Genomic DNA, 27,466 nt, shown 5'->3' with positions numbered 1-27,466 from the left:
GAATTGCGCTCCGAGACGAATTCAACAACAACGACTACCGCAACACGATAAGCCGCTTTCATGGTGTGCGTGCGTATGTGTTTGTGTGGACGTTAACTTTGTGGATGATATTTCTATATTTGAATTTTAACCGATCGCTTTTGTGCTATTAAATAGTAAAAATTAAACATTTTTGAGACATTTTTTTTCGCTGAAAGAAATATTTTTTTTTAGATTTGAATGTTTAACTAAATTTGAAAGACAAATAAAAAATCCATTCAAAAATTAAAGTCATGCAACAGGAATGTTCGAGCCGATTATACAACTGGAATTGAATGCATCCATTTTGCCTGAATTAACACTGTCAAACCATTATCCACACACAAATACAACCTTTAAATGTCAAATGACAGTCAAAGTTTATTTTTATTTGTCTATAATGTGAAAAGTGTGTGCGCATTAAACATTTCATGTACTCTTTTATAAACTATTTAATTCTTTATAACGACTAAACATTTAACGATAAACGATATAAAATAAAATAGAAAATGTCAAGCTTACAGAAATCTATGATGAAATCGCATTTGCCACCAATGGTACCAGTGTCCGCTGCCAGGTATTTTATTCAATGTTTTTCCCTAATTTTTCTATCTTTCTTACTGTTCTTCTCTTGCGCTATCTTGTGCGGCAAATTGCAGAGATGGTGGTAATCGAAAGGGTCGTCAAAAGGACTATGTGCCAACCATGTGGAATGAATATTTTGAAGAAAAAGAGGATGTCAGTCTGAACGATGACCAAACATTTCGTGTTTATTTTTCGAAAAGAGACAAGGAAAACCAGAAACCATTGCTTGTTCTATTGCATGGCGGTGGTTATAATGCATTAACTTGGTCACATTTTACGGTGAACAATGAATTGATCTACTTTTTATTGTTGAACTCATACTAATTTTACGATTTCATTATCATTATTGTAGACTGAAATAACGGCGATTATAGATTGTCAGTGTTTGGCAATCGATTTAAGAGGTCATGGTGATTCACGTGTTGCAAACGAATCCGATTTGTCGGCTAATACACTTGCCAAGTAATTTGTGTTAATTTCATTCATAAAAATATCCTTTAAATGTTTTTGTGCGAAATTTTCAGTGATGTTGGTGAGATCATATCAAAATTGTATCCTGAATCGGCACCACCAATAATGCTCATCGGGCATAGTATGGGTGGAGCAATTTGTGTTCACATTGCGTCGTTGGAACTGATACCATCGCTAATTGGTTGCGTGGTCATCGATGTTGTTGAAGGAACCGCAATGGAAGCATTGGCCAGTATGCAAAGTTTTTTACGTTCACGACCGCAATATTTCAAAAGCATTCAACAGGCAATTGAATGGAGCATTCGAAGTGGCCAAATTCGAAATGCAGCATCGGCCAAAGTCTCAATGCCAGGACAAATTATAAAGTATGAAACCAATTAAATCGAATTTCATTGCCAATTTTTTTTTTTTAATTTTTACATTATTTCTATTATAGTATTGAAACTGGAAAGTTAGCTACAAATGAATTACCATTGAGCGATGCACACAGTGATACAAGCTCAAGTGATTCTATCTCAGTGTTCAACCATTCGACCATTGCCGAAGACGAAGAAATTGACAATGCATCACAACCACAAAATCAGCAATCACATTCAAATGAAAAGAAGTACACATGGAGAATTAATTTATCGAAATCGGAACAGTATTGGAGCGGATGGTTCGATAAGCTTAGTGAGAAATTCCTAAATCTTCGCGTACCCAAATTGCTACTGCTGGCAAGCATTGATGGATTGGATAGAATGCTTACTGTTGGACAAATGCAAGGGAAGTTTCAGCTGCAAGTTTTGGCTCGTTGTGGCCATGCTGTGCACGAGGTTGGTTGATCGAAACAAACAATAGTAAACGATATTTAACAAAATGTTCTTCTTTCACAGGATCGTCCTTCGGAAGTGGCCGAAGTAATCGCCAGTTACATGATTCGCAATAAATTTGCCGAAACAACCGGTGACTTCAAGCAGCATCCACCCTGCTGTTAACATCCTTGATTTCTTTCATTTTTTTCCCCCTTACATTAAAGTATATCAGTTTTTTTGTGCTCTACTCATTTTTATTTATGCTTTAATTATTATTATATCATTCATTTAAAAAAGTTTTCAATAAATACCGTACCAACATGATCTACATCTCTACGTTTTTTTTATCTGCTTTTTCTAACGTCATTTGGAAAAATAATAAAAAGTGAAATTTCTGTGCAATTTAAGCTAGCGTCTCTTGAAAGAAAGACAAAGATTACTTGTTTGCATTTGCCGCTTTTACTTTTTACTTTGAGAATCTCGCGCGTTTGTTTCGTCGAAGCAATCGATGTGCATTTCCCGCTAAAATAAAGCGATATTCTGTAACAAAAATGTTTATCTATATTTACAGTTCGTTGACTTGGGTAGAAGTGATTTATTGAAGTCGAAGTTTGGACCACTGCGTTGCATTTGGTAAATATTTTTGACAATATTTTCAACTGAATACTGAATTTGTTTTTTTTGTTTTATTGAATTAATTGCAAAATAAAATTTAGATAGAAATTAAAAAAAAATTCTTGTTATTTTCAGTTCGCAAGATGAATAAATTTAAAGACAGCGTTTTTCATATAAACACGGTTAATATCGGGACAAATGAGAATCGCAAACCAACCAAAAAGCAATACAATGTCTCACCTGCAGCAATTCCACTCGAACCATCTGAAAGCGTGCAAATTAACAGATTAAAAAGAAAGAGACGATCAAGTGTGTGGCAGGAAACTGATATAGTGAAAAAACCAAAATTCGACCCATCGCCGCCGCCAAATCTCCAGTTTACCAAGGATCTGCTTGCTTTGAATGAAAACAACAAAAATGAACTAATTGAAAAAAGTATGAAACTTTTATTTTGTTTTTCAACATTAATACACTTTATTGGTATCAAAAATACTCATATACGTATTTCGGAAACAATGCTTCCTTCTTCAGTGAGTTAGATGAACAAACTAAAAAATTTTTCCTCCAAACAATGTACATCCGCCTCAATTTCGGTTCCATCATCAATATGTTTAAGGATTATTGATGCCAATTTTCTCAGCTTGTCGTATTTGCTTTTTTCCTTTTTCATTTCTCGGAGTGAAGCCTTCAAAATTGTGTGTGCCTTTTCCACATTGCCGGATATTTCTGAAATAATAAACAATTCCATATCTTTTTTAACTGAAGAAAAACAACGTCTTGATAGTTCGGCAGTTTTAACAAGAATTAATGCTTTATTTACTTTATTCAAACATAAAAATTATCAACCTGTCATATGAAATTATGCATTGTCAACATTAACTAACCAATCGATCATCGCGTTGTGGTTAACATAGAATTTGATCTGTTGATACTGAAATACCATATGATCTTTGAAATGTTCTTTCAGTATTTTTATCTGATCGTACAGGTCTTTTGTATCGTATGGGCATTTTATTCTGATGGCAAGCAGGTGTTTCGAAGTAATTGACAAATTCGTTTGGAAACCGTCCAAATATTGCTCGAGTTCTTTCAAATGATCGACGGATATGTCATCTTTGCCTTGAACTGCATCACAATACTTTTCGAATGCTTCTCCGATATCGTCAAATTTCTTTGCATCGCTGATGAATATTTTTAGATGGTCTATGCCTTCTCCGATATTCTTTTTGGCCGATAAAAATCTTTGATTTAGAGCTGCACATTTCTCTGCCATGTTTTCGATTTGGAAATTAAACGCAGCGTTTTTAAAAGAAGAAAACTCCTTTTCATGATTCGCAAAACATTGAAATCCATCGGCCAATTCTTTGTCCAGCATTACCAATTTATCGATTGCCTGATTAATTTCTTTTTCATTTAGCTTTTCTGAAATCATATATTTTACTTGGGAAAATTGATTTGAAACGAATGATTGATAATGAATTTTAAATAAACTTACTCGGCTCTGAATCGAGGATTTGCTTTTCGAAATCTTCCAGGCAATCGATAAACTCGCGAACATTTGGCCACCAACAACTAAAAACTCAATCCGAAAGATAGTAAACCGAATTGTAACGTACGACAAAAATGGAATTAAAGTTTTGGCAAAACCTTTGACAAAGGTCGATTCACCATGGAAACTATTACAAAATACACTCAACAGAATCGCAGTTGATTATGCAGCATTTACACCAAAAACGGTAATAAATGAAATGCGGCTTGTATCATCGCCCGAAGAATCACTTGAGGAATTCGATCGTTAACAGTCGAAATCTCTTTGTCAATAAAATGGATGCATTGATGGTGAAATACTCAATGCACACTTCATTCGGCGCGAATATCTTGCAAACGACAACGTAATGATACGGCACCGATACCGTCTCATTATACCAATAAGCAATGGTCTTGAGTGGCATTTTGAGTCAACTACCAAAGGTAGCAACCAGAAAATAAAATGGATCTTTTCAATATTTCATTGTGTACGAACATTTCATGTACGAACAACGAACGAACAATCCGAACATTTCATTTTCGACGAACGAACGAACGCAATACAATTCTACGAACGTACGAACGAACAAAAAGATCAAAAAATATTCTACGAACGAACGAACGGTTCGTTCGTTAGTGTTCGTGGACAGCTATGATCTCTACGTTTTCTTTTTTTTTTTTGCTTTAATGAGAAAAACAGATTTGGCCAAATTTTTAACGTTTTCAAATATTTTATTGCGAATAATACGTATTTTTGTTTCACATAAGAACAAACTTTTAATTTTCAATTTGAGTTTTAACGCATTTAAAAAACAAAGCCAACAAACGATTCACGCAAAATCTTATTTTTGTTTTTGAAGGCAATAGACTGAATCGAATTATAACTTATATGTATAATAATTTGATTAAATAAATGTTGCATAAAGACGTTTTTTTAAAAAAATTGTATAAAATTCTCAATAGAAATGAATTCGAATATGCTGAAGAAACATTTGTCTAATAGTCATTAATTCGAAAAAAGCGATAATTTTTTTTTATTCTTTATAAAAAAAACATTTCGGCTTCATTTTTTACCATTTCTTTTAAAACACACTACCCAACTTTTTTTTGATATATTTACGCAAATTCATACAGACTCATGCAGACATTCGTTCCGCACACAAAATGCTCGCTTTACATTTCTTTTAAGGAAGTGTGTGCATAGCTTAGATAAGATTATGATAGGTAAAATGATAATAACCCATAGAATTCCGGATCTATTTTGAATGACCCCAAGCAAAATGGGTGCTTGTTTGAATTAAATTCGAATACTATTTAGAGGACATAATTTGATTCGGATAGTAAATGTTTGTAGCCACCAGTTCCGACGTACATATTTTCCTTGCGAAAATGGAATGGCACCTGAATTGTCAAATAAAAATTCAATCAAAATTTTGGAACAAAAACCTAATATGTTCAATTCATTTACTTACTGCATGATACGGAATCGGAATGACAACTTCTTCCGTTAAGCGTTTTAACATTTTCAAACCTTTGTAGTATCTCAACACCAATATCAAGCATAGCATATTTATGAAGAGAGTCAAAAGTGAAATCATCCCTGTGAAAAGATCAAGATAGATGTTGTGGTTTAAATTGATCGTAAATATTTGTTAGAGAGAAAGAGAAAAATAATCATACATCGACAGAAATAAGCGGTGCCCATGTAACGAGCAAAGAAATCACTTGGACACGCATAAGCGACAAACAGTGTCATTGCACATAAAACACAAACAATCGATTGAAAGATGATCCAAGGCAAAATAAGTTCGCATCGTCGTTTAATCACACCTATAACGATTATAATGTCAAATCTATATAACCCGTGTTTTCTCTATGTGCCTTTGAAATGACACGGACGCAGAAGTCAGCACCTTTGCGTGTATGTATAAGGAATGAAAGAGATGTGAGAGTGTAGCTATGTATGTGTATGTGTGCGACATTAGTTGTACGTCTGAATACAAGTGAACAGTATCATCATTGAATACGCAAAGGTGCAGACTACTGCGATTGTGCCATTTGAAAGGCACAACGAGAGAACAAGGGAATCTCCATAAAATTTTAATTACCAATTAACAGGCCCAGTGTACACAATGCATAAACTGCAGCCAATGCAGTGGCCGTGTATAAAAGAATTAATGTGTAATTAACGAGTTTTTCAGCCTCCAAAAATCGAATATCATTTGCAGAGACTCCGTGAATTTTTGGTGTTTCATAGTATTCTTCGCGTTCTTTTTGATCCAAACGATCGATGAGCAATAATCTTGACATCTGTTTTGCATGAATCAAACCCAAACAAACCAAAAACAGAGCAGAATGTGCGAAAGCCTACCGAAATGCAAATGGAAAAATCAATAATTGACTGGCTCATCGAAAAAAGAAAGCAACAAAAAAAATCATAAAAGAGAATATTTACCGCTTGACCAACAGCCAAAGCAATAACAGCAACACGCTGATGTCGCATGTCACTCAACAAATCATGAAATAATTTCATTGTTCTCTTTTTTCCTGGGAAAGGATTTGCAATTTCACTTATAACACTTGATGTCGACATATTTATTTTTATCAATAAAAAAGAGAGGAGATATTTTCAACAAAATAGAAATGCGACGAAAGAGGTTGTTATTGAATAACCGAATCAATGTGAAAATACGTTGAATTTAATGAAGAAGTAACGAAAACTATGGACGAAAATAAATTGATCTATTTAATTCCCCATTTGTGTATGGTTATTTTGAAGAGAATCCACTGAAATTTATCTGTTGTGCAATTCAAGGATTAAACGTTTATGACACAAAATATACAACCAAATACTATCAGATCTTGCGCACATCATCATTTTTCTATTTTGAATGCATTTATGGCCCTTTGTGTCATTAAACATCAGCTAGCAAAATGATAAATTCAAAATACTTCCATATGATACGTTCTCGTTGATTTTATCACGTGCGTTTTATTTTTGTGTGAAATGCCAAAAATATGAATTGACATCAAATTGATTTTTCCAATGTTTACATTTGATTTTTATTGCAGAAATAACAGAAAATAAGAGAAAAAACAACGGCAACAAAGCCGATTCGACGGCTCAACCTCAATCGACGGCATCGGCTTGCAGTGTTGAGCTGTCACTGAATTGGTGTACGACTTCTGACATACGCAGCTACAAAACACATACATGCACACATGTCTATGTTACATGGTCATATATCTATCTACGAGAACGGAACGTTGATTTCGATTAGAGGGGCAGCAGAAGATAACACTAAAGTATCAAACGACAGACGATAGACGAGAGCAACGGCAGCAAATTCATTTAGCTAAACGAAAAACAAAAGAAAAGGCAGAGCAGAAAAGGGAAAAAAACACAGATATAGATAATTGGAAAAAAGAATAACAAAAAAGTTTCATGTCCAAAGAGAATTGTGAGCAAGCATTAATTGCTTTAAAATTAAAAATTTGCGTGAAATAGCCTAAAATGAGGTAAAAATAGTAAAGAAAATAGTGTTGTCAAAAAGAAACGAAAAGTTTGCCTGAAACAAGGCAATGGATTGTTGTTGCATCGAAAGTTTTCATCCAAAATGCAAATTGGCCCATTCATGTGTGTTGCTCTATCACATCATAAAAACCATTGATTATTGCGCTATACTTATTTTCCGTGTGTGTCGCATCTATGCATAATTTACATTTTAACTAGTGGTGTGCAGCTGCAGTTTTATTTTTCAAGTGTTTGTCCTCTTGGTGATGGTAGTAGTGTGTGTTGGTGGTACATTGGTGTTTGTTCGATTTCATTCATACTTTTTTTTTCGTTTTATTCATAAAAACAAATCGCCAAACATCATCACAAAAACAACAACAACAATACAAACACTGACATATGAGAAAAAAAATGCGAGAAGACGAAGGAGAAATGAAAAGAAAAATTGATTGGTTTTAAACATTCGATCCGTCTAACCATTTAATCATCATTGACTGTGTGTTCGCTTGACTGCATTTACATATTGTGTGTATGTGTGCCATAAAATAATAACAAATGTGATCGTATTTTATTTTATCGGGAAGCAAATTCGATAGTAAACAAGACATTTTTCGTTATTTTTCTTTAGTTTTTGTTTTCTAAATTAACCGTTTTGTAAAAACCAAAGACACTTACACGCAGATAAGTCTTCGATTAAATTGCGTGTATAAAACAAAAACAAAAAAGAAAAACATTTTTCGACGCACATAATAACAAAAGACATATATATTAATCAAAATCAATTATCGTTTTCCATTGTGAATACATATAGTACTTTTCTTCCATTCGTTTTGTTCGCTTTTGTGTGAATTTTATTTATTCAAACTCATTTCCTGTGTAAGAGAGTGTTGTGCACTGACGAGTGCAATATCGGACTTTTTTCCTGCTTCTTTTTTGTTGTTGTTGTCGTCGTCGTCGTCGTCATCGTAGTATCGCTGTTTTCATTCTTATTATTATTGTTATTGTGATTCTCTATCAGTCTTTCACTGGATATGTCAACGTTTCATACATACAGCTAATATGGTTTGACTCTCCATTAATGTTTATGTTGCGCATTACGAGTGTATGAGTGCCGTGTGAGTCATCGTCAAGCACCATCAATAAAATAGATGAGGAACGAAATAACAACGACACAAAAAAAAAAAAAAATACATTCAAAAACAAAGAACCATATAGAGAAGGAATGAAACGACAACAACAACAATTTATATTGGAATGACAACGAACTAGTAATTTCATATTCATACGTATAACATTGCAAACGCCAAGATAGTTTTATTTATTCGTTTGTTTTACATTCACATTTACTGACTCCATATTAAGTGTGTATGGTAATTGCCGCTGTGCGAGTGTCAACATTTAAACATCAAAATTAATATCACCACACAATACACATTTTTAGCACATAAAACCTCAATATATATACACTTATATTTGACTTGAATTGTGATTTTTTTTTATTCTGTTGTTGGTTGATAATAATCATGTTTGCTGGAATATTGTGGCTTCCAAATTAATAATAAAACGCACAATAAAAAAAAACAAACAAACCACATCATCATCCACACATAAAAAACGCAGAATAAAATTATTTCCATTCTGTTTCATCGCATCTGTAACATAGACGCACTCGTTGCTCGAGTGTGCATTACAAGCAATTTATTTCGACAACATTTCTTTTTACAATTTTTGTGTGTGTGTGTGTGTGGAAGTAATTAATAAATCAATCAATTATGGCCGATCTTATAAGAATGGGTGGGATCATTCCAAAGGATCGTATGGACACGCCGTCATCAGAAGACGAAGGTGGTGTTGGTGTTGATTTAACTGATTTAGCCCAAGAATTAGATCAAGACGAATTTGACGGTCCAATGCTCATTAACGGTAAGACCACTCTGATCAATTGATTTCCAACGAGCCAATTAACATTTTATTTTTATTGTCAATTAAAATGATAATTCTTTGGTGTCTGTTTTATAGGCGATCGACCGGCAATAATTGCTCCCCCGGAGAGTGAATGGTATCATGGACTACTTACCGATTACTTATCAATTATTTTAAATTTTATTCTTTTCTTTTGTGATTCTCCCCTTAGGTATCATGGACGATTGGATCGTTATAGTTCAGAACAACGTTTACGGAATGCCGGTAAATTAGGCAGTTACTTGGTGCGAGAGAGTGATCGTAAACCCGGTTCATATGTGCTTAGCTATTTGGGACGAACAGGAATTAATCACTTCAGGTAAACAATTTTATGCACATTTTCCGAACATAAACGAATGTGTGTATTTAAAACAATCGGTGCCTAATTACAGAGTGACTGCTGTCTGTGGTGATTATTATATCGGCGGCCGACAATTTGTGTCGCTTAGTGATTTAGTTGGATATTATACATCGTGCAGCGATTTATTGAAGCGTGAGCGTTTGATATTTCCTGTGCCACCGCCAGAGCCCGTCAATGATAAGAAACGTGTCGTCGCTATACTCCCATATGCAAAAATGCCTGATACAGACGAATTGACCTTTCAGAAAGGTGACATTTTTTTCTTACACAATGACATGGGCGATGGTTGGCTTTGGTAAGTATAGTACTAATCATCTGATATTCGTATTTTCACCTCTCAGTTTTTTTTATCAAATCTATACTAAATCAAAATCTTCATGCACAGGGTAACAGCGCACCGAACGGGCGAGCAAGGAATGATTTTCCGTGAACTTGTCGAAGATCTTGATGTATCGATTGATCCAAATACGGTATTCCCATGGTTTCATCCAAATTGCACAAAAAACGAAGCGGTCGATATGTTGGTCAAAGCCGGACCGGGCAGCTTTCTTGTACGGCCAAGTGATAATTCGCCGGGAGATTATTCACTTTTTTTCCATATAAACAATCAAATTCAACGGTTCCGTATCGAAAAGAAAGGTGTACGATATTTGATGGGCGTACGTATTTAAAATTACTCATGTTCCATTACATATTGATTACTTTTTTTTTAATCACCCGCAGGGTCGAACATTTGAATGTTTGGATGCGGTTATAAATCGATATCGAAAAGAACAAATTGTCGAGGGTCATTGTTTGAATCATCCTGTTGTGAATGGTAATCAAACTGAATTCAGTCAACAAACGGCCGCATCGATTGCCGCCGAAAAGATTTATGCAACATTACGTGAATGTCGCGATCAAATTGGCCTAAAGAAAATTAAAGGCATCAAACACACCGGATACTTGTGGAAAAAATCGGATAAATCCGTCAAATGGAAACAATTGTATTTTGCTCTATTAAACGAAGGCTCTGAAACGCATTTATGCTTCTATGACAATCCAAAAAAGACAAAACCAAAAGGATTGATTGATTTATCATGCGCATACTTATATCAAGTGCATGAATCGTTATGGGACCGACCATATTGTTTTCAAATTGTGGAACGTGCTCTGCCGTGTTTGGCCAACAACACATTTTTGTGCGCCAACAACCAAGACACTTATACCGAATGGATAAATGCATTGAAACCGCAGTGTGTATCACAATTGGGTAAAACACAAACGGTTAATTTAAAATTGAGAGAATTGCGCAGTTTGAATTTACAAATATTGGAAGCACATCGTTTACCATTCAAATTAGTGCCACAAGCCTATTGCAGTATTGCATTCAATCAAGTTAAAATAGGAAAAACACGTATGAAATCTGCACCCGATCCAGTTTGGGAAGAGGAATTCGTTTTGGACGATGTACCAGCCGATGTGGTTACGATTACAATTACCGTGTTGAGCCGTGGCAAACGGAACAAGGACTCCGAAGTGGCCGATCTAACCATTGATTTGGCAACGTTGAAAAATGGATTCGAAACAGAAGAATGGTATCAATTGAACGGTATGACTCCGATGGGCGAATGGGGTTCGTTGCGTTTGAGAATGCGCTATTTGGACGATTTAATCATGCCATGTGATGAATACAGTCCATTGCAACAATTGCTACTTGAGCCTGAACTGTCTTCGGTAAAAGCACTTTCTGAGTTGTGCCATAATGATCGAATACCGTTGGCTACATCGCTTTTGCGCGTATTTCGTCATGAGAAACGTGAAACTGAATTATTAAGGATTTTGTGCCAGTGTGAAATCGCACGTGAAAATGAAACTTCGACACTTTTTCGCGGTGCTTCATTGTCAACTACGCTTATGGATTTGTATATGCGTGCTGAATGCGGAGCATTCGTTCAATCGGCACTCTCTGACACAGTGTCTCGCGTTCTCGAGAGTAAACAGTCAGCTGAATTGAATCCAACAAAAATGGTGTGTATGCTCTCTTCTTTATTTTTATTTTTCACTGATTTTTTTTTGATTCACTGTTTCAGGATGACATCGAAGATGCATGCTCCAATGCTGAATTTTTACTACAAATTCTCGATTTGGTTACACAATCTATATTCACTTCGCCTGAAGAATGCCCCAGAAGTGTACGCTATATATGCAATTGCTTGCAAAGATCGGTGGTTGCAAAATGGCCAACTGAGCGTTTAGTTCGCACGAGAGTCGTCTCGGGATTCATTTTCTTGCGTCTTTTGTGCCCAGGTAAATTGAAATTGAGATTTTCTTCTTCTAAAAAAAACCAAGAATTAAAATATGCTCGTTTTTTTTTTTCTTCAGCTCTCTTAAATCCACGACAATTTGGTTTGGTCACAGAGACCCCATCGAATGCTGCGACACGCTCTCTAATCATGATAGCTAAATGCTTGCAAAACTTGGCAAATTTGGTTGAATTTGGCGGAAAGGTAATGCATACATGGCCATTATTAAATGCAACACAAAAATATTAGGAGTTTTTTTTGTTCTTCACAGGAGCCATACATGGAGGTCGTTAATCCATTCATATTGAAAAATAAAGAACGAATGATTGTATTCTTGGATCAATTATCTTCAGTTCCGGATCCAAATCCACCACCAGGATCGTATGTGGAATCGAATACAAATCACAAGTGTTCCGATACAGGTAGCATTTTCTTTTCTTACCTCCCTCTAGATTTTTGAATCTTTTCAAACATTTCAAACCATTAATTTATGTACATTTTTCATTTAATTTTCAGGACGTGAATTGGCCACGCTGCACCATATTTGCGTGTCATACTTACCGGAATTGCAACGGATTGCCAAAACGAATGCGTCAATTAAAAAATTGGTTACCGTTACCGATATGCTAACAAAGCATAAATTAAAATACCGTGAAATGATAAGCTAAATGCATTGAATGCCATGCTAAGTAGTTTCGATTTGCTCTAAACAGGCTGATTGCTGGACATCTTAGCTTATTGTAGTTGTAGCAAAGTTATGACAAAACCGAAACCAAAAAAAAAAAAAAACAAAAGACATTAGCTGCGAACTGAGTTTCGAATTTATTTTAATCATTTTTTTTTTGTTCAGTCAAATACTTCTATGTGTCTTTGATCTAATCGAACGATTTCTTTTCATCATTTTCTTTACAAACACATTCAATTTCGAATGATATTTTTTAAATTTAAATCGAATCAAAAACACCGAAGTTATTCTACATTAAAGAGGCGAAGATACCATTTTGAGAATGAACGAAGTAGGCAGTAACACACAGCTGAAATGATATTCCAAATAGTTGAATTCAAATTGAAGATGTATTTAGTAAAGCATTTTAAAGCGGAGCATCTCAAAGAGACGCTGACGAGTTTGGCTCAGGGTCGATTCCCATATTACACAATGCCAAATACATACAAGCATAATTGAAATAGATCAATTACCATTTTTAAAAAAAGGAAAAAGAAAAACATAAAACGATTGTAGAGTGTCAATGTGCCAATGATCGCAAACGTAGATTCGAGTGTCAATTTTACAACACAAGTTACTTATTTAGTCAAATCGTAAAAGAAAAACATAATACGTACACAAAGTAAAACACACCCAAAAAAATCAACGATCTACTAATTCGTTTGTTTTGATGATTACTTTCTCCATTAACCATTCATCTAGATATTAGCAAATAGACACATTAATTATGAAGCATACCGGACAGTCTAACAATAACAAGTATATTACGATTAATTATATTCGCCCAAAAGTCATGTACCACAAATATTTTCAAATCATATTACTAGGCTTAATTAGACAGTAGGATGATTTTATTTTCACTTTTATTTTTCATTGAAATATCGAACAAATAGATGATTCGATTTATATTGTATCATGTAGAAAAAATTGGAAGTACGCTAGTCAAAATAACAATTATTTTGTTTTCTCTTTTTTTTCTATATTTGCCAGCCTATTTCTATTTTTAATTTTGTTCGAATTAACAAAATAACGGATTTGCACAAATTAAGAACAAAATTTATTATAACTATTATTACGTTTCTCTTTGAATTATTAAAGATTTTATTCATTTCTTATTTTAAATTTTTTTTTATCTTAAAAAAGAGAAACATTTATACGCATTTAAATTATAAACGTTTTATTTAACTCTTCATATTTAGAACACATTTTGTATGCATTCTACCAAAAATCAATAAACATGAATCTGAACGAAAATAAAATGATTTGCATTTTATTCTTCTGAAGCGAATGGTAAATTTTGGTTTTTTTTACTTTGACTTTATTTTCTCAATTTGTCCAATTAAAAAAATACATATCTCTGACAGAGAGGTAGACATTTAATTGTATCAACAAATCACCAATTTTCTTATAAAAATTCGTTTACTTAAAATCTTAGTGAATTTATTTGGAAGAAGAAAACCGAATATGTGTGATAGAAACAGAGTTAATTGCTTAATGCTATTCTCAAGACCAAAAGAGTATTGATGCAGCCATCATAATGCAACACACCGCCACGTACGGAGATTTTCGTTCACCGATTCGAGCCAATTTCCAAAATGTTCCCATCGCACTAAGCAAACAGAAAACAAAACAAAATGTATAATTAAATTGGAGATAAATAAAGTATTTTTTGTTATCTTAATATGCCTTTTGTGTGAACTTACCCCGTCTTGTTGCGGTCGATGATAGACGGAAAGAATGATCGTAAGTATGTGCATGTACAAATCAGCAACAGAATCACCGACAGCAAACTTTGGAAATTGAATAGAGCACTCTGCGATTGAAAGAGATAAATGAGAATGCATATAAGTCACGATGGAAAATTTTGTAATGATTTATTTTCGAAAATTACCATGTTTAATCTGTTGGAAAAGGTCTCGGAAAGAGAGAATCAAAAACACGAAAATTAAAATGACGTGTAAACAATCAATTGACAGATGGTCTGACAGTTTATGAATTATTTCATTGAAATTCACAGCTAAGTCCAATAAAAAATAAAATCACAAACGATGATTTTTCGACGGATTAAATATGAAAATTGCAATTATCGAATGGCTTCTTTAATTTGATTGTTTTTTTTTTCGCTGTTTAAAGCGATTGTATGTTAAGAACGACACAACACAATATTTCATAGACATTCCATTTGACAATTTGGCTGAACTGTCACAATGTTGACGTTTCGACTGCATTAGTATTGGTGAACATACAGAAAACGTGAAACATAACCATATCTATGGAATATTGTTCATTTTGAATCATTTTCATTGATTTTACGAAATATAAATTAAAATTCCGTGTGATTTGTCAAGAATTCTACTCGAAATGTCGAAGTTTGTAAATGTGACAAAGTATGCAAAACTTGTGAACGCAAACAGCGAATATGGTCGTCGCATGAAGCATTTATCGAATCGAATTTTCGGCGAAGTAACCAGACCAACGACCAGCCAAAGTATGAAAGTTGTACAAATGTTCCGTGAAGAGCCGCTGTATCTACGCGATAATGTGATTAACTACTATCCACGGCACATTGAAATGGGTCAAATGATGTTACGTCTCCGTGAATATGGTTTATTCCGTGATGAGCATGCCGATTTCCGAGAAGAATCAAAACGTTTGAAAGCACTCAGAGGAAAGGGTCCACCACCGCGTAAAACCAAAGAAGAAGGCAAACGATGGAAGAAGAAACAACAAAAACTTGCAGAAGAGGCCGAAGCGGCTGCAAAAAATGCTTAAAACTTATATAGTCGATATTGAATCGTTGCTTGACACATAGAAATTTCAAATTTGATTAAATAAAATCAATTAAAGTATGAAAACAGATGTTTCTCTTTCTCTCTCTCTGAAATTGAATTTTTACAGGGATAAAATATTTCCTTGCATTGGCCATTCTTGTCATTCAAAAACGTAATGTATTTACAGCGAAACTTGATGAAAAATTATTTTTCCCACATAGTCTAGCTGATTGTTAGATAGTAAATGCGTTGCACACATGCGCAAAAATGTTCGTGTTTACACATAACCATATGACAATCGTAGCTCGGTGATGTTAGTGTTTTATTTATTGTTCAATAGAGCGTGCAGCGTTGGACTGTAAGTTCTCTCTCTGCATTCAAGAGATAAGAGTTTAAGTTCCGTAAAATTGAAATTTAATATGTTTCCAATTCGGATGCATGTGAATTCGATCGTAAATTGTAAATAAAATAACACACATTGTGTGCCTTGCTTTTTGTGTGTGTTCACTTTATTCAGTGCCATTTGATCATTGGTGTATTTTTTCGCATCGACAACTAAATTTCTATATAATGTGTCAACTTATCACTTAGTTGAATGCGACCTCGTTAAAGGTACGAGATGTTTCTAATATAAAAAAATTGTATTCGAATTGTTCATTCAGTGCCAGTTATATATTCGACAGTGAATTGGATTGAAAGTTTTTCTTGTACATCCAAACTAAAATACAATGCCACGAAACAGAAAAACATTAGCATACGTTAATACGTGGCTGGAAATTCTCATTCGTATTGCCATGGCAATTGCATTTTTGTAAGTGGTTTTCTTATTCATTCGCGTTGCTATGACATTTTCGTGTTTGAAAGTCAACCAACATTGATTTTTCCCAAACTTATTCTCTTTTTTCTTTCTCTCAACAAAAACAGCTTACTGGAAAAAGGTTCGCCATTCAAACGAAAAATTCACACCGATGAAATATGGCTGTATCGCAATCCACGCACCGACAGTTTCGTACCAACTTCGATTCTTTGGCCATTTGTATTTGGTATTCCCTGCAGTATATTCCTAATTCATTTTCTCGCAACGAAAAATAAAGTCGAATTTTTACAAGCAAATTTATCGCTGTCGCTGGCACTCGGACTGAATGGCATAATCACCAATGTTTTGAAATTGTGTGTTGGTAAGAAATATTTCTTGGTTTTCGTTTTTCATACTGTTTTCACTTCACTTCTGAATATCTAATCTAAACCAAACATATATTTGATGTACACAGGGAGACCGCGGCCTGACTTCTTTTGGCGATGTTTTCCCAACGGAGAGATAAATGTTGATATGGAGTGTACAGGCGACGAGGCGGTTGTTGCCGAAGGTCGCAAAAGTTTCCCGAGTGGCCATTCATCATGTAAGTGTGAACGTGAACTTATAAGAAAAACCACTTCGAAATTATTATTCATTCATGATTTTCTTTTCAAATATTTTTCTATGCAGTTTCATTTGTGAGCATGTGTTTCATTGCGTTATATCTGATGGGAAAATTGCACGTATTCGGCGAACGTGGACGCGGTCAATCGTGGCGTCTGCTCATATCAATGTTGCCGCTCTTTTTTGCAATGTTGGTTGCAGTGAGCCGAACTTGTGATTATCATCATCATTGGCAAGACGTAACAATTGGTTCGTTGATTGGAATTGTTATCGCATATCTTTGCTATCGTCAATATTTTCCGGCATTGGATTCAAAAATGTCACACCGATCATATGCCGACATTAAAGTACGTGATATAAATGAGTTTACCAATCAAATGACTTCCGCACTACCCGAAACAGATCGATTTCTCGACGAAGGAAAGGACACAAAATGGATTTGAATCTCAAATTCCAATCGCATATATTCAATTACACTACATTCAAGTTTATTTAATCTATTTAATATTCCATATTAGTAATAAGTGACATTTTCTTGAGTCATTCTCAAATAAGCATTTGACTTTTCAAAAACCACCTTTATTTGCTTGTGCAGCACAATTTTTGTTTTAATTTTTTTTTTTACAAAATGTTGTTTTCATTATTGTGAAAATGTTGTCTTTAATGACATTGTATGAACGAGGCTATAAAGCACAAAATTTTTACTTCTTGCACAGATAAATCAATTTTCTCAGTGAATGGGTGATAAATAAGAATGTATGTATTAAGCTTAAGAAAATCATGTTATTTTTGTAAACTATGGCAATGGCATTTGCAACTGAATAAAAAAATGTGTTTACTTTAAGAAAAATGTATTGTGCGACGATGAGTATTAAATTTTGAAGCTGTTAAAAATCTTCACGTAATCGGCTCCTTCATCTGGATTTGTTGAACTTTTGATGAATGCATTGATGATTGTGGCAGCGCACTCTATCTTCCTGTTACGAATAATCGTTTCAACTTCTTCCAGTGTCTCTGCTCCAACATTGGAAATGCCATCACTATAAATTCAATAAAAAAAATTTATGTTTCGATGTCTGCTATCAAATCGCTTGGACGGTTTGTTTACAAACCTTTTTATCGTTTGATTGTCATCCGTACTTTTGTCAACACTTCCACATGGTTTTAAGAAGCGTCTTAGTACTGTACAATCTTTTGCGTATCGTGTAATGCATCTGCCTTCGATCAGTTTGAATGTTGACAAGAGACCACCATGAACGGCCGGTGTCATTTCGAATGTTTTCATTGACACCCAGTCCACATTCGCCATAAAATCGTGAACGTCAGTGTAATGTGTTGTAACAAATGAAATTGGACACTTATCAGCACGTCTGGCCAAATGATGTAAGCAAGCAATCAACAATGATTTTCCATCGGCTTCCGTCGTTCCTTGACCCAATTCGTCGACTAAAGTTCAAAGAAAGTCTTATTAAGCATAAAGCACGCAAAATACAACCACACTATACATATACGCACCTAAAATCAATGACTTGGATGAAGAATTCATGATAACATTGCTCATTTGCTGCAATTCAATCAAGTAACTTGATTTGTCAAGGTACATTGATTCATTTTGATGCATTCGCGTGTACACCGATTCAACAATTGAAATTGTAACTGTGCTAGCTGGCACATACGATCCAACATGAGCAAGATAAATGATTTGTGCCACTGTCTTCATATAAACACTTTTTCCCGATGCATTCGGTGCAATGAGAATGTTTATCAGATTCTTTTTCTCAACACTAACAGACGTATCATTTGCAATGCATTTTCGCTGTAAGCCAACCAGGAGATGACGTCCGTCCTATGCGAAGCGAAAAGAAAAACAAATGTTCAGACGATGGTGGTTGCCACGAAAATACGATGAAAATACATTGTCTTACCTTTATTTCGAGAATTTTGCGATCGCTGACAATTTCCGGTTGTACTAGTTCATGTGTCAACGAGAATGATGCCATTGCCATCAAACAATCAAGCTGTGCGCAAAAATTGATGGCACGATGTATGTCATGGAGTTTTTCATAGACATGTTCCATCAAACGGTCACAAATTACCTGCTCACGTTCTTGTATATCGACATGTAAATGACCATATTTTTCATTCATTTCCCCACATTTTAACGATGAGTAATAAAATGTGTCACGTAAATGATGCACAAATTTCAAATGACCATTTTCCAGCGAATGAGGTGATTGCAAGCCACTAGTAGCCACTACACTAGATGGAATTGCTATTCAAAAGGGAGGAAACAAATCTTCGTTTAGTCAATCAATCAGTCACTTCGAATGGTTGTTTAAAATTACCAATTAAAAATCCCAATTCAGCGACAAAATGGCAAGTGATTTCTCTGATTTCTGGAGGCAAATGTAAGACATCGTCTTTTATTAAGACACGTAATTCGTCGCGAGCAATTTGAAATTGTTCCTTTTTTGCATCGAGCTCTTTGTCCAAACCAGGTCTCACGGTAAACTTTCCGGTTGCCGTAGATTCATCCAAATCGACGATTGTATTGATGGTTTTCAGCATTTCACAAACTGCAGCATTTTCATTGGAATATACACCAAACTGTTCAATAACCGTCCCAGCTATATCTGGTGATTTTATTCTGACCAATGCAATGCAAATATCGGCGATATCTTTTACATAGTACAGTGTGCGTTTGAATGCTTTCCACACATTTGGTTTGCCGCGCGTTCGAATCAATCGGGCATACAGTTCGCCAGTGTTTGAGACTTTTTTCAATGAAGCTCGAAATTTGGTCAAATTAACGGCATTCTTTTCATTTCGACACCACTCAATCATACGATGACGTCTGCTCAATTCATCTACAACGTTTGTTGGTTGAAACAACCAAGTTTTCAATTGATTACTACCCAATCGGGACACGCAAGTATTCATTACACCGAATAGAGATGGACCGTTATCGCTTGTATTGCTTGCACCTTTTTTGAATGCAGATGGGTGATCTTTGTGTGCAAATACCTAAATGTATAATTTTATAAAACTAATTCTCACATGAGAAGTTTTTTTTTTCAGGGGACAAACTTACCTGCAATGAGCTAAACGTCGAATCATCAATCAATACATTACCATCAAGTTTGTAGACTTTGATGTCCGATACGACGGGTCGTGTTTCTTCTCGCAAAAATAAATGTTTCCAATTGGCATCCAAAAAATGTAACAAATTACCTAGCGATTGTACAACGAGATTTTGATGCAACGGAACAACTGTTTCGATGAAATTGAACCGTTCTTGTTTGGTCATTTCGGTGGTCATTCGTGGTGTGTACATTTCAAGTATTCGTATTCGATTTTCGGTCAATGTTTTGTCATTATTTGTGTACACAACAAATGTTGCTGCGCTCAGTGTGCTCAAGCGATGCAAACGATATTGATTTGGATCCAGTTTGTTCGGCATACCAAGCAATTTCATAATAGCGGTCAAAAATATATCTGGTCCTGTGCGATGCGAAAAGAAAAACAAATGTTCAGACGATGGTGGTTGCCACGAAAATATGATGAAAATACATTGCCTTACCGCTGGCGACCACATTTCGCATGTTTGGCATTATGCGAAATAGATTTTGCAAATGACAAAAATCTGGACGCAAATCCGCAGTTTCATAAGTGATGAAAAGATCTAATGACAGCACATTGTAGTACGATACCGATATGTGACCGTCACACCAAATGAACGAGGCAATAAATTCATCGGTTGGAGTGCCAAGTTCATTTTCCTCTTGTTGTTGTTGTTCGCTTATCGCACTCATTTTTGTTTCGATTCAATTCAGCTTTTCAATAACGATATATTTCACACAAAACTGTATGTATATTCCGACAAAAAAACAACTTACTTTGTTAATTATTTACATAAATTTTTATTTGGAACGATCGAAAATAAAAAATCAAATCGGCTAACTGTTTATTTTTTCTTTTTTGCCTTAAATCTATCGAGTGCGTTACGACCGACACTCTTGTTGTCGTCTTCTGTTTTGACTTTGTGTTCGTCGATGAGTTGCTGCCGAACCCCTTTGATACTTTGTATGAATTGTTTTTTCGTTTGGTCACGAACAATTCTCTTCGCTTTAAACGCATTCACTGAACCACCTTTTCCTTTCATCTTATTGCGTTGCTTGAAATCTACCGTTGGCGCTTTGAGATACTGTAAATACAAATGAAATTTATGTTAAAAATAAAAATTCTATCATCTTTTTTTGTTGCACATACCAATAATGATTTCTTAGCTTCAATGTTTTCGTTGAGCGTTGGCACATCGACTTGTGAAATGACATTTGGATCCAATTTAATCAATTCAGCCGGAATCTTATCCAACAGCATATGTACTTCGCTCTCTTTACGTTGTGATTTAGTTTGATATGGATTGGCTTCGAGCGCATCGAAATTGGGTTCGCCGGAACCTGGCACAAGCAACGATGTGAAACCTTTACCAGTTCCTACACCAAGAACATCTTCGAATGGAACGAATTGCATATTTGCGATGGTGTCTGGACAGCGATGTCGCATATATGGTGCTTTAATCGAAACTGCATTTGGTTTACGATAAATTTCACATTGATTACCCATGCCGAATGCAATAAGGCCACGTTGTGAAATTGCCAGTTGATTTGCTGGATTTCGTAGAACAAAATCTGAAAGTGGCCCTTTGAGCGTACGAACATCCCAGATTTTGACATGTCTATCCAAACCGCTTGTTGCCATAAATGTTCCTTTCGGATCGATAGCCAGTGCGGTCATTGGTGTTGAATGGCACAACATCTTTGCCAGTGGTTCTTTGGCAACCGTTGGTGACCACATCGAAACCACTCCCTTTGAATCTCCAATACACGTAACACCATTGTATGGATTGTGAGCCATCATTCGAATCGGACCCAATTTCGATGGATAATTCGCAACCAATGTACCCGTTGATACATCCAACCATGACAAAAATCCCGTATCACTACCGCTTACAATCAAAAAATGATACGGTAGAAAATCCAAGCATCGAATACGATTCATTGCTTTCACACAATGCACTTCAATTCCTTGATTATCGTAAAAATGCACCCAATTCTTTTGTGCGACGGCAAACATTGTTTCCACATGTAACCATGTGACATCGGTGATTTCTTCCATAACATTGAACTCACAGTGCATTTTCTTTGTAATCCAATCAAATGCAGCAACGTGACCTTTTCGACCGCCCAACAATAGATGACGACCATTTTTCGTGTAACGCATGCGATACGGACCGAAATCTAAGCTCAAATTGAAATGCTTTGAAGCTGCTGTTATATCAACATTTGCAACAATTTCTTGTTGTGTATATTCGGCTGTGGTAACTCCATCCTCTGGCTCAATAAAACCTTCTTCTTCGTTCAACAGTATTTCAGCTCTGGCGGCTTGTTCATTGGCAAAATCATAGTAAACCTCTTTGCGTTGAAATTTTTCTTTGAAATGTGCCGTCTTTATTCCTTCGCCACTCGATTTACCGCCACCTATAAACACCGAATAACGTACGTAAATATTATTGTTTTTCCTTTTCTTTTTTTACAAAGAAAGAGAATCAAATTACTTACGTGAGTGCCGGTCTTTTGCATATGGATCAACTTCAATTTTAACCAAACTTTTCTTTCGCTTGTTTTGTCCATATTGTTTTACATTTTCCGGACGTTTATTGTTCCATTTTGATTTTGCATAGAACTTTTCCTTTTCTCGTACCTGTATTACTTCACCTTTAAACGAAGTCGCTTTCTTTTTATTGTTTACTTGGATTTGTTCAACATCTTCACTTTCAACTTTTCTCACATCGCTGAAATATCGCACCGGTTTTTTTACTGGCGTTTTTAATTTTTCAATTTCTTCATTCATTTTTTCTACAATTCATATGAACTTTATGCCGTCGAATTATTTACGGTTGTAAACATGTGCGCTTTGACAGATAGTGTTCTCGTTTATGTATTTGTCAAACACAAGTGTCAAATCAACTTTGCGATGAGTGCGTTTAGTGAATTCAGTGGTTTGACATTAAAAAAACAGCTATTGACACTTTTCTAGACAAAAAATATATTCAAATGAAAAAATTGTTAGATTTTATCATAATTTACCTATAAAATATCAATTTTTCTTGCAAATGACTCAGTTTTTGCTTGATAAATGATGAAATTTGACAAACACTTTTTATTTTTCATTACTGATCAACAAAATAGAAAACAATTGATTTTAGAAGACAAAATAAGACTTTTATTGAAATAGTTTTAAATTAATATGAAGATGAATAACGCTTACAAATAATTTCTTTTCTCTTTTTTTGGTTCAACACAAAAAATAGTACTTTTCCTTCATAGAAATTTTTTTAAAAATAATTTTGCGTTTCTTTGTAAAAAAATTTCTTTTAACTTTGATATCGTTCAACGGAATATCAATTACTTTAATGTAGATGAATGATGTAGAAAATCTTGACATTGTTTGCTTTAATCTAGTTCCACGTCGGCATCCGAGTCGCTAATTTCCATGTCGCTAGGAACTTCTCCAAATCCAATTGGATCAAAGTCTTCTTCGTCTTCGCTAAATAGTATCGCAAGTTCGTCATCATCATCAAAAAATTCATCGTCTTCCTCGTCATCACTGCCTTGCCCGTTTGATGACCATTTGGGAAAAACATGATTATGTGTTCGATCCAATTCCTTCACGCAAAACCATCTATCATTTTGGTCATTAAGCTGTTTAATTTCTGGCACCAAAATTTGTTCACAATTACCATAGATTGTTAGATCTAGCTTAATATTTTCATCGCGCTTGCGAATCGAAGCCAACATCATGTCATAGGTATACGTGTCGAGATGTAATGCCGGTGAATCAATTTTTATGCATGACAATCGCACTGCATTCTGTACCATTGCCGTAAGACTATATTTTGTCACTTTAGCATTGGTTTTGATGTGCAGTTGTTCAAGTTGGTTCAATTCTTTTGTGAATCCCACAACTTGATTTTCAGTCAGTTCGGCAATTTCGTTCAATTTCAGAATTTTAATGGTTTTCATCTTGTTGATGCTGGCCAATGTGTCGTCGTTCATAGTACCATTTGCGAGCTCCAAATGTTCGATTTGAATGGAATTTTTGACGAGATTTTGAAGTAGCTGCGCTACAGATGATTTCATACAATCCAAATTTAGTACTTTAAGATTTTTCAAAGCTGCCAAGTGCATCAAATCAGTTTGTATTGTATTTTCGGCTAGTCGTGATGATTTAAATTCGAATTCTTCGAGCTGCTTCAGTGAGCTGATCGCGGAAAATACATTCGACGTAACATACATACATTCGGTCACCGTCAAACTTTTTAGCATTTGATTTGCTTTGATGAATGTTTCCAAATATTCGTTTAACAGTCCATGGCATGAATCAAATTCGATTTGTTCCAATTCTTCGAAGTTTCGTCCAATCGTTTTTTTCCATGAGCAATTGAATTCGGACATTTTGAGTTTTTTTAGATGTTTCATGTTACCAAAACCGATATTATGCTGTTGGAATGAGCAATTGTCAAGCACCAATGTTTCGATCGGCTCAAATAATGCGTTCAGTTTTTGCATGTTTTGCGTTTCAATGAAAATATCCTCGAGTTTCAGTGTTTTTAGATTACAACAATGATGTTTAATCAAGTTCAGCAAGTCGTACGATAAGTTGTCGTTTTGATTGGCAAATAAATAGCGAGCCAGATTCAGAGATGTCATCAGGTCACCAAATATTTTAAACAATTGTTTAGCCATACCATAGTTAACTTCATTGTTAACGCCAATGAGCGATATAAAATCAAAGCATTTATACTTCAGGCGAAAATGATAACGCGCCAAACCGTTCATTCGATCGGAAGTTTCAGCGAACGTAGTTAATGTAACCGGATTCATGTGTTCGAGAATTGATAGTAGGCAATCATCATTGAGATCTGTTAGTTTGTCAACGCGATTTTTCTTTCGTAGACGTTGAGGCAATTGATCCATTGTAAGATTTTCAATGACGATATGCTGAGCTCTAGCACGACTACGGGTCAGTGGTCCTCGTAGCTGGTTCGTAGCTGATTCTTTCGATTTTCGGTTGGGCAATAAGCGACGCCGTCTTTGCTTAGCCGGTGACGGAGACATTTTGAGCGTTTTGTTCCACCGACCACAATCTATATGATGAAATTATTAGAAATTGTAATTAAAATTCTATGGAAACGATTCTATGAATATCAATGTATTTTTACCTATGCGATGCCTTCGATTGAGCTTCACATGCGCAAAGTATTAAATGAAAAAGTTTGACCAGCAAACGCCACAAATTTTGCGGTTATGTTTGTACCAATGTGAATCCTTTTACGTATCCAAATTACATTAATTTTTTTTCGATTGACCAACTGATTGAAGTGACAACATGAAAAAATATCACTTTGATTATTTGAATAAAAAGATGAAAACAAACGCATGCACCAAAATATTCTGCATTACTTACAAATTTCGTGTTTAATTATTTTTTTCTAAAAACGATTAAATATTCACTTTTCACCAACGTTTGGTTGTTAACAAATGAATTTATATTGATTGATTGGACATTTACTTGAAAAGTTTCGACAAAACAAAACGAAATTACACCAAATTTCTATTGCTTTACAATTATGTTTCTCTCCGATTGCACGTTATGCGGCTATTTCTATGGTTGTTGCGATCAAATGACACGCACAAACATGATATCGTCTGTGAATTCCATACACAACGGAGAAATGTGTCAATGTGATTGGAGATCAAAGCCAATATGGCGAAATTCAGATGCGAATTGCAAGCGGTGTGCGATAGTTCGAATGTATTAGTGACGGCATCGACTACACACAAAACAACTACACAGTAAGCTGGCAACTGCACAATACGGTTCTTATTGTTGTGTAACCTGTCATGTGTTCTTAAAGAACGCTGTGAGGAAAAAAGGGTTTGCATCGATTAACTGTTGAATTCTCCAAATAGCTCTCGCCTTATCAGATGGGTGAATATTTAACAAACAAAAACAAACAATGAAATCATTTGATTTTCATTATTAGATCGTATTAGATAGAATAGGATACACTTCCAATGAAATCATTGTATCATGATTAAAGTATTATATTTACGATGATGTGTGTGGATGATTCAACAAGAATTTAATGTTTAATTCTATACTCATTCATATTGGCAATGTCGCACATATTTTATTTATGTAACGGTATTCATGAAAATATTTTAAAGGTGATGTCTTGCTATGAATATTAAATGAAATCGATTTCCGGGCGAACAAAATTGAAGATGAGAATAATCATTGTTGCGAAAAAGGTATTTCTTTAAACCCTTCAAAATAAAAAAAACGGAAATTTTTTTTCCCTGTGAAATACTTCCGTTGATGCTTGCCGTGTGATAAATTTCGTCGTTTTATTTTCGCATGTTTTAAAAGTGTCGAACAATATATATTTTTACTTTTAAAAATCTTATTTTCTTGTACACTCGTTCTATGCAATATACAAATGATGCACACGTCATCCGAGCCCATATGAATCAGAAGGTTACGAAAACTTATTAAAAAGCGAGTTGAATCGAAGATCTGGGGCTTCTCTGATCGATTAGAATCTGATTTTTTGAGATTTTTTTATGCTTTAACAAAAAAACACAAGATATGAACACATTTCCATGAGATATTTGAACAAAGAATCCGGTGATTTTTTTCTTGAAATCCAAACACAAAATCCATTTGAAATGGTTCGGTGTCACGATATGAGCCGATTTCCTCGGCGTTGGAGTTTTGCTTTGTGTAATTCACCCGACCCGAGATTGTGTGAAATGCCATTTTCATTCATAAGACACGTGCTTAAGCATCGAGCATATGGCAATCAACTTTCGTCTTCATTTGACACGGAACATCAATTGTTGCATGTTATGCCTTGAATGTGGGTGTTTTATGTATTTTTAGGCGAAAATAAAAATAGCATTGCCTATAGGAAAAAAAAATGTTCAGTTGAGTATATTCAACAAATAAAGCGGGTTCGGCCGTATGACACACACTTTCCAGTTATGTTAATCAAATTCACTTTTCCTTTGAAACAATTGTGGTAAAACAACAAAGAAGAAGTTACAAAACATATTCTTCAGGGGTGTGTTTCCACAAATGGCACATAAATTATGTGAAAACTTTATAAAACAAATTATTTATTATATTTTTCTAAATGAGACGGAAGAATTCAGTTAGCCAAATGGCTAGAGCATATTTTTGTTCGAATTTGCTTTTTGATATCACTCATAAAACGAATGTGGTAATGGTTATTTATGAAATTAGAACTTGTATTGTTGGTTTTGTCGCAGACACAGACAGTCAAACAATGAA

General features: G+C 34.9%; 9 protein-coding genes across 10 annotated transcripts; 4 read left to right on the top strand and 5 right to left on the bottom strand.

Annotated features, from left to right (window-relative positions):
• The first annotated feature begins 404 nt into the window (after positions 1-404).
• LOC116342886 (protein phosphatase methylesterase 1) lies at positions 405-2,198 on the top strand. The gene is made up of 6 exons (XM_031770676.1): positions 405-595; positions 678-882; positions 956-1,065; positions 1,128-1,439; positions 1,511-1,889; positions 1,950-2,198. Exons 1-6 carry the CDS (start codon positions 528-530, stop codon positions 2,049-2,051), a joined length of 1,176 nt encoding a protein of 391 aa, XP_031626536.1. The 5' UTR covers positions 405-527; the 3' UTR covers positions 2,052-2,198.
• Positions 2,199-4,831: 2,633 nt separating this feature from the next.
• LOC116342905 lies at positions 4,832-6,827 on the bottom strand. The gene is made up of 5 exons (XM_031770708.1): positions 6,466-6,827; positions 6,119-6,377; positions 5,691-5,840; positions 5,483-5,610; positions 4,832-5,411 (listed from the first exon to the last, which is right to left on the bottom strand). Exons 1-5 carry the CDS (start codon positions 6,601-6,603, stop codon positions 5,325-5,327), a joined length of 762 nt encoding a protein of 253 aa, XP_031626568.1. The 5' UTR covers positions 6,604-6,827; the 3' UTR covers positions 4,832-5,324.
• A 422-nt stretch (positions 6,828-7,249) lies between these two features.
• LOC116342755 (ras GTPase-activating protein 1) lies at positions 7,250-13,810 on the top strand. 2 transcript variants are annotated; one of them, XM_031770481.1, is made up of 11 exons: positions 7,250-7,529; positions 9,314-9,447; positions 9,544-9,583; positions 9,659-9,805; positions 9,879-10,142; positions 10,233-10,506; positions 10,571-11,857; positions 11,920-12,136; positions 12,212-12,336; positions 12,404-12,554; positions 12,649-13,810. In XM_031770481.1, exons 1-11 carry the CDS (start codon positions 7,525-7,527, stop codon positions 12,798-12,800), a joined length of 2,796 nt encoding a protein of 931 aa, XP_031626341.1. In that variant the 5' UTR covers positions 7,250-7,524; the 3' UTR covers positions 12,801-13,810. The 2 variants fall into 2 exon arrangements, with proteins under 2 accessions (XP_031626341.1, XP_031626340.1); XM_031770480.1 differs by having other exon boundaries at positions 9,145-9,447.
• A 341-nt stretch (positions 13,811-14,151) lies between these two features.
• On the bottom strand, positions 14,152-15,045 carry LOC116342757 (protein kish). The gene is made up of 3 exons (XM_031770483.1): positions 14,748-15,045; positions 14,560-14,669; positions 14,152-14,465 (listed from the first exon to the last, which is right to left on the bottom strand). Exons 1-3 carry the CDS (start codon positions 14,748-14,750, stop codon positions 14,360-14,362), a joined length of 219 nt encoding a protein of 72 aa, XP_031626343.1. The 5' UTR covers positions 14,751-15,045; the 3' UTR covers positions 14,152-14,359.
• A 36-nt stretch (positions 15,046-15,081) lies between these two features.
• Positions 15,082-15,713, top strand: LOC116342756 (28S ribosomal protein S33, mitochondrial). The gene has a single exon (XM_031770482.1). It carries the CDS (start codon positions 15,218-15,220, stop codon positions 15,626-15,628), a length of 411 nt encoding a protein of 136 aa, XP_031626342.1. The 5' UTR covers positions 15,082-15,217; the 3' UTR covers positions 15,629-15,713.
• A 247-nt stretch (positions 15,714-15,960) lies between these two features.
• LOC116342938 (phospholipid phosphatase 5) lies at positions 15,961-17,620 on the top strand. The gene is made up of 5 exons (XM_031770761.1): positions 15,961-16,239; positions 16,311-16,438; positions 16,552-16,805; positions 16,899-17,027; positions 17,114-17,620. The coding sequence occupies exons 2-5, from the start codon at positions 16,356-16,358 to the stop codon at positions 17,488-17,490; spliced, it is 843 nt and encodes a 280-aa protein (XP_031626621.1). The 5' UTR covers positions 15,961-16,239; positions 16,311-16,355; the 3' UTR covers positions 17,491-17,620.
• A 7-nt stretch (positions 17,621-17,627) lies between these two features.
• On the bottom strand, positions 17,628-20,947 carry LOC116342936 (mutS protein homolog 5-like). The gene is made up of 7 exons (XM_031770759.1): positions 20,628-20,947; positions 20,139-20,548; positions 19,393-20,071; positions 18,973-19,319; positions 18,563-18,893; positions 18,160-18,493; positions 17,628-18,087 (listed from the first exon to the last, which is right to left on the bottom strand). Exons 1-7 carry the CDS (start codon positions 20,857-20,859, stop codon positions 17,919-17,921), a joined length of 2,502 nt encoding a protein of 833 aa, XP_031626619.1. The 5' UTR covers positions 20,860-20,947; the 3' UTR covers positions 17,628-17,918.
• Positions 20,944-23,034, bottom strand: LOC116342937 (WD repeat-containing protein 46). Its single transcript, XM_031770760.1, has 3 exons — positions 22,669-23,034; positions 21,317-22,587; positions 20,944-21,251 (listed from the first exon to the last, which is right to left on the bottom strand). The coding sequence occupies exons 1-3, from the start codon at positions 22,958-22,960 to the stop codon at positions 21,012-21,014; spliced, it is 1,803 nt and encodes a 600-aa protein (XP_031626620.1). The 5' UTR covers positions 22,961-23,034; the 3' UTR covers positions 20,944-21,011.
• Positions 23,035-23,309: 275 nt separating this feature from the next.
• LOC116342858 lies at positions 23,310-25,870 on the bottom strand. The gene is made up of 3 exons (XM_031770636.1): positions 25,577-25,870; positions 25,332-25,481; positions 23,310-25,256 (listed from the first exon to the last, which is right to left on the bottom strand). The coding sequence occupies exon 3, from the start codon at positions 25,225-25,227 to the stop codon at positions 23,563-23,565; it is 1,665 nt and encodes a 554-aa protein (XP_031626496.1). The 5' UTR covers positions 25,228-25,256; positions 25,332-25,481; positions 25,577-25,870; the 3' UTR covers positions 23,310-23,562.
• Between the last annotated feature and the right edge of the window lie 1,596 nt (positions 25,871-27,466).

Source organism: Contarinia nasturtii, unplaced genomic scaffold (assembly GCF_009176525.2).
Source record: "Contarinia nasturtii isolate CC-2019 unplaced genomic scaffold, AAFC_CNas_1.1 Cnas_scaffold_928, whole genome shotgun sequence".
Classification (NCBI taxonomy): domain Eukaryota; kingdom Metazoa; phylum Arthropoda; class Insecta; order Diptera; family Cecidomyiidae; genus Contarinia; species Contarinia nasturtii.
The sequence above is the reverse complement of the archived record's forward strand: the minus strand, read 5'-3'. Positions and strand labels throughout refer to the sequence as shown.

Excerpts from the sequence above, each read along its gene's own strand:
- LOC116342756 (XM_031770482.1), top strand. The coding sequence starts at position 15,218 with ATGTCGAAGTTTGTAAATGTGACAAAGTATGCAAAACTTGTGAACGCA.
- LOC116342858 (XM_031770636.1), bottom strand. The coding sequence starts at position 25,227 with ATGTCTCCGTCACCGGCTAAGCAAAGACGGCGTCGCTTATTGCCCAAC.
- LOC116342938 (XM_031770761.1), top strand. The coding sequence starts at position 16,356 with ATGCCACGAAACAGAAAAACATTAGCATACGTTAATACGTGGCTGGAA. Across the intron at positions 16,439-16,551 it reads GCCATGGCAATTGCATTTTT|CTTACTGGAAAAAGGTTCGC; the intron begins GTAAGTGGTTTT and ends CAACAAAAACAG. Across the intron at positions 16,806-16,898 it reads TGTTTTGAAATTGTGTGTTG|GGAGACCGCGGCCTGACTTC; the intron begins GTAAGAAATATT and ends TGATGTACACAG.
- LOC116342937 (XM_031770760.1), bottom strand. The coding sequence starts at position 22,960 with ATGAATGAAGAAATTGAAAAATTAAAAACGCCAGTAAAAAAACCGGTG. Across the intron at positions 22,588-22,668 it reads TGCAAAAGACCGGCACTCAC|GTGGCGGTAAATCGAGTGGC; the intron begins GTAAGTAATTTG and ends CGGTGTTTATAG. Across the intron at positions 21,252-21,316 it reads AAGCTAAGAAATCATTATTG|TATCTCAAAGCGCCAACGGT; the intron begins GTATGTGCAACA and ends TTGTATTTACAG.
- LOC116342905 (XM_031770708.1), bottom strand. The coding sequence starts at position 6,603 with ATGTCGACATCAAGTGTTATAAGTGAAATTGCAAATCCTTTCCCAGGA. Across the intron at positions 5,841-6,118 it reads TACACTGGGCCTGTTAATTG|GTGTGATTAAACGACGATGC; the intron begins GTAATTAAAATT and ends TAATCGTTATAG. Across the intron at positions 5,611-5,690 it reads CACCGCTTATTTCTGTCGAT|GGATGATTTCACTTTTGACT; the intron begins GTATGATTATTT and ends ATCTTTTCACAG.
- LOC116342936 (XM_031770759.1), bottom strand. The coding sequence starts at position 20,859 with ATGAGTGCGATAAGCGAACAACAACAACAAGAGGAAAATGAACTTGGC. Across the intron at positions 19,320-19,392 it reads TGAATTGGGATTTTTAATTG|CAATTCCATCTAGTGTAGTG; the intron begins GTAATTTTAAAC and ends CCTTTTGAATAG. Across the intron at positions 18,494-18,562 it reads ATCCAAGTCATTGATTTTAG|TCGACGAATTGGGTCAAGGA; the intron begins GTGCGTATATGT and ends TTTGAACTTTAG.
- LOC116342757 (XM_031770483.1), bottom strand. Across the intron at positions 14,466-14,559 it reads ATCGACCGCAACAAGACGGG|TGCGATGGGAACATTTTGGA; the intron begins GTAAGTTCACAC and ends CTGTTTGCTTAG.
- LOC116342755 (XM_031770480.1), top strand. The coding sequence starts at position 9,297 with ATGGCCGATCTTATAAGAATGGGTGGGATCATTCCAAAGGATCGTATG. Across the intron at positions 12,137-12,211 it reads CTTGCGTCTTTTGTGCCCAG|CTCTCTTAAATCCACGACAA; the intron begins GTAAATTGAAAT and ends TTTTTTCTTCAG. Across the intron at positions 12,555-12,648 it reads TCACAAGTGTTCCGATACAG|GACGTGAATTGGCCACGCTG; the intron begins GTAGCATTTTCT and ends TTTAATTTTCAG.
- LOC116342886 (XM_031770676.1), top strand. The coding sequence starts at position 528 with ATGTCAAGCTTACAGAAATCTATGATGAAATCGCATTTGCCACCAATG. Across the intron at positions 1,066-1,127 it reads TCGGCTAATACACTTGCCAA|TGATGTTGGTGAGATCATAT; the intron begins GTAATTTGTGTT and ends CGAAATTTTCAG. Across the intron at positions 1,890-1,949 it reads GTGGCCATGCTGTGCACGAG|GATCGTCCTTCGGAAGTGGC; the intron begins GTTGGTTGATCG and ends CTTCTTTCACAG.